This window comes from Mastomys coucha, unplaced genomic scaffold (genome assembly GCF_008632895.1).
Source record: "Mastomys coucha isolate ucsf_1 unplaced genomic scaffold, UCSF_Mcou_1 pScaffold5, whole genome shotgun sequence".
Classification (NCBI taxonomy): Eukaryota; Metazoa; Chordata; class Mammalia; order Rodentia; family Muridae; genus Mastomys; species Mastomys coucha.
The window spans coordinates 45,112,156-45,116,014 of NW_022196911.1; the positions used below are offsets into that span (position 1 = coordinate 45,112,156).

The 3,859-nt window shown below is 51.8% G+C and overlaps 1 protein-coding gene across 5 annotated transcripts in view; it reads left to right on the forward strand.

Moving 5' to 3' along the window:
- The first annotated feature begins 1,091 nt into the window (after positions 1-1,091).
- Rnf130 (ring finger protein 130) overlaps positions 1,092-3,859 on the forward strand; it is a 108,917-nt gene continuing 106,149 nt past the window's right edge. For 2 of the 5 annotated variants that reach the window (XR_004113676.1, XR_004113675.1), the window contains exon 1: positions 1,251-1,558. Coding sequence is in view for 2 of the 5 variants with exons in the window: in XM_031354370.1 (XP_031210230.1) it covers positions 1,312-1,558 (247 nt within the window). In the remaining 3 variants the exon portion in view is untranslated. Of the gene's footprint in view, positions 1,559-3,859 lie in introns of all 5 variants that reach the window. The other 3 variants (XM_031354370.1, XM_031354371.1, XR_004113677.1) reach the window with 3 other exon arrangements.

Sequence of the window (3,859 nt, forward strand, 5' to 3'; positions counted from 1 at the left end):
AAAACCCTTGCTAATGCCATAAGCATTTTTAGCAATGAGAGGATAGGACCAACAAATAGCAGGGGAAGAGGAGATTCTTTTTTTTTTTAATATTTATTTATTATATGTAAGTACACTGTAGCTGTCTTCCAAAACACCAGAAGGCATCAGAGCTCATTACGGATGGTTGTGAGCCACCATGTGGTTGCTGGGATTTGAACTCAGGACCTTTGGAAGAGCAGTCAGTGCTCTTAACCACTGAACCATCTCTCCAGCCCGGAAGAGGAGATTCTTACTAGAGAAAGCCCGATGTAGGCTCTGAACATAGCCTGTGACTTTTTGGCAGGCATCTCCAGGGTCTCATCCTGAGAACAGGTACTATGGTCCACTTCACACAGTGAGGAGAGGCCCAATTACCGAAAAAACAGGGCAGATCCCTTGTTAAATGCTGCCAAGTACAACACCATTTTACAGAAAGGAAGTGAGGGTCTGTGGATCTGGGTATTGTGGGAGTGTGGGGGTTGGGGGAGAGGACCATACCAACTATATAAAGTTTACATTTGTCTCTAACAGACCTTGCTAACCACTCAGATGCCGTATTGGGTCCAAGTCTCCTGGGCCACAAACGCAAAGACACCCTCCCCCGACCGATGTCCATTATTATACAGCACGCCACCAACCCAGTGGAAACGTTAGCTCTCAAAGACATTTGATTTAAAACCTTAACGTTTAGCTTAGTTTCTTTTAGTCGTATCTCCAACATCTCTATAGGTTCTTGGAAAGCTTCGCAGATCCAGGTCATAGCCGGGTATGAAGCCCGGGGCAATTCATTGAGCCCGATGCCAGCAAGCAGGTGACTGGCCCGCCCCTGGCCCTCGTGCGGGAGGGCGGGAGCAGGCAGCGCCTAGTGCGCACGCGCAGCGGACGGGGCTGCGCTTGGGGCTTGCGCGTTGCCGCTCGGCTGGGAGGCAATGGGGCGGCGGCGAGAACGCGCCTGAGGCGGCTTCGCCTACCCTCCCGGAGCAGTCGGGACCGCTCCTGCCCACCCGCTCCGAGTCCTCTCAGGTGCCCTCTCCGCAGGCCTGGTCCCTGGGCATTCGAGCTTCCCTGACAGCACACGGCCCGAGAGACCCACGGGCGCGTACTCGCGCGCGGGCCGCGGACGTGAGGGCGGTGAACTACGGAGCCTCGGCGCCGCGGAGGGCCGTGCTCGTGCCCGGCCCGTCGCGAGGCGCGCGCGCGCTCCGGCCGCAGCCCGGGCCGCGCCCGCCCCGCCTCTCAGCCCCGGCCCCGGAGCCCGGTCCGCGAGCGGCGGCGGCGGCCGGAGGGACGATGAGCAGCGCGGCGCGGGCGGGCCCGGCCCGGCTCGCGGCGCTGGCCCTGCTGACCTGCAGCCTGTGGCTGACGCGAGCGGACAACGCGAGCCAGGAGTACTACACGGCGCTCATCAACGTGACGGTGCAGGAGCCCGGCCGCGGCACTCCGCTCACGTTCCGCATCGACCGCGGGCGCTACGGGCTCGACTCACCCAAGGCCGAGGTCCGCGGCCAGGTGCTGGCACCACTGCCCATCCACGGAGGTGAGGCGGGAGCCGAAGCCGGAGGCCCGGCGGGGATCGCGGGGGCGGCGTGGCCGGGTGTCTGCGCGCCGTTCGGCAGCGGGCCCAGGGGGCTCGAGAGGTCCCCGCGCTGTGGAGCCTGGCCTGCTCCCCACTGGGGAAGGAGGCTCCAGAAACCCTGCTGCATTTCCCTCTAAAATTAAAAGAGAGCGAGACTTAGAACGTCCTCCTCTTTTTCATTTAGGTAGCTTGTTTACTGGAGGGCATTGGAATGCGAGTTTTCAGGGACAGTTGAGACAAAGGAGGTGGTGCAGGGGCGCAGAACTAGTTCATGGTGGACGAGATACTTAACCTGTTTTTTTTTTTTTTTTTGGAATCGTCAGGTTTGTTCCCGAAATCCCACGGATTTAACAGTGCAGTGAATCTCCTAGGATGAGAACCCCCCTCCCGCCTTCCCTACTCCTCCTCCCCCCACCCCCAATAATGGCTAAGGGGAGAGGGTCCCTGTTGCTTTTGGTTTTCTCTGGCCCCGGTAGTTGTGCTGTCACGAAGCACTAGAGGTTTTTCACATTATAAAGAATGTGAGAGTAGCTGAACTAGTAGCCTGAGTCTTTGGTCACGGGTGCCCATCCAGAGGAAAAGAGGTAAAATGATCAGGAGTCATCTTTGAAGTCATTTGATTTAGCCTTGGCGTTCCCTTTGTGTATGCCGGCTGTGTTCTTAATGATTTGAGGTAAACTCGTATCTGTTAATTACTGGTTGTGTTTTAAAGGGCATTTCTCCGTGGAGTGTGGCATTTGGGGGCTTTGGCAGGCTGGACTTTGGGGGAGATGTCTCCTATCTTCTATATCCTTTCTTTCTTACCTTACAGTGTTCAGAGGATTAAAACCCAAAATTGCTATTCGTGTTCAAATGACCTAGTCTAGGCAGTCTTTAGGGTAATGGTGTTTGCTTTTATAGTCTAAAATATTAAAATATGCTCTCTGAGCTCGGCATTTGTATAACATATATTAAGCAGTTGTGGTGGAGGCATACTGGCTTTACTGTTGCCTTTCTTCAACTTTGACTGGACTCTTAAACGTTCATTTTTACCCCAGTGTATTTCTTATTCCACTAGGTTAGAAGCAGCACTTAAGGTCCCTATTTGACCATAGGAACAGTTTTTTCTTTGCTCCATTCAATAAATATTTGCTGCCTGCTCTGTGCCAGTCACTGTGGTTGGGACATGTAATGTTGCCAAACTATGGCAGTAACAATGCTACACTATTTTCTGGTGGGGCAAAGAACCGTGAGGGTCATGTGGAAGGGAAGGAAGAGGAAGAGAGGCAAACTCCTCTGCAGAAAGAGCTGTAAAGTGTTATGAAATCTGTGGTTTGCTCGTGGGCCTTGGCTCTCCCCAGGCAACCCAGACCGCCACCCTCACTTAAGATGCTGTACTCCAACGTGTTTCGAGTGCCACTATCTGTTGCTTGTCTTCACCCCCCAAATTAAGTCCCATCTTGGATAAGGCTTGTAGGAGTCCAGCAGAAAGGTTTGGGAAACTAAAAGTCAGTTGTCTTATCCTCTCACTGGGGAAATAGCTCACATTGTGAGGTTGAAGGTTCCGTATCAGACCTGTGCTGCAAATCCCCCTGTAAGATACTGGCAAAATAATTCTGCCTGGGAGCTTCATTTCTTATTTTTTTAAAAAATGGACTGATACAGTATTCATCTCACCAAGAAGAGGTGTCATTATTGTGTCCTTAAAAAAACATTACTTATTTTATGTATAGATGCTTTGTTGGATGTATGTGTACCATGTAGTGCCTACGGAGACCAGAAGAGGTTGTTGTATCCCCTGGAATTGAAGTTGCAGAGCCATCCTATGGGTGCTGACAACCAAGTCTATGTCCTCTGCAAAAGCAACAACCACGCTTAACTGCTGAGCAATCTCTTCAGCCCATACCACATGAGAATTGTGTCAGGATTTCTCAGGATGGCAATGGTGGGACCCTGTAGGTGGCTTCAGTCAAGTTTTGGACAAAATGGCCTTTACCCATGTGGTCTTTCAGCCCAGCAAGTGCTGATAGAATCCCACTTTGCTAAGAACCACTAAAAGCACTGACAAAAAGGAAGAGCAGTAGCTGGGAGTAAAGCTGTTGAAGGAGCCTTTCTGAAGCTCCCATGCAGAGGGGCACTTTCCCTAGAAAGTCTCCTAGAAGTGTTTCTACACCTTGGGTTTATAAGACCTCCAAGGTGACATTCTGCTTGTGTACTAGAAACTCAATAATGTATTTTAAAAAGACAGTTGTGGTAGAAGTCTGGTATTTTTTTTTTTTTTTT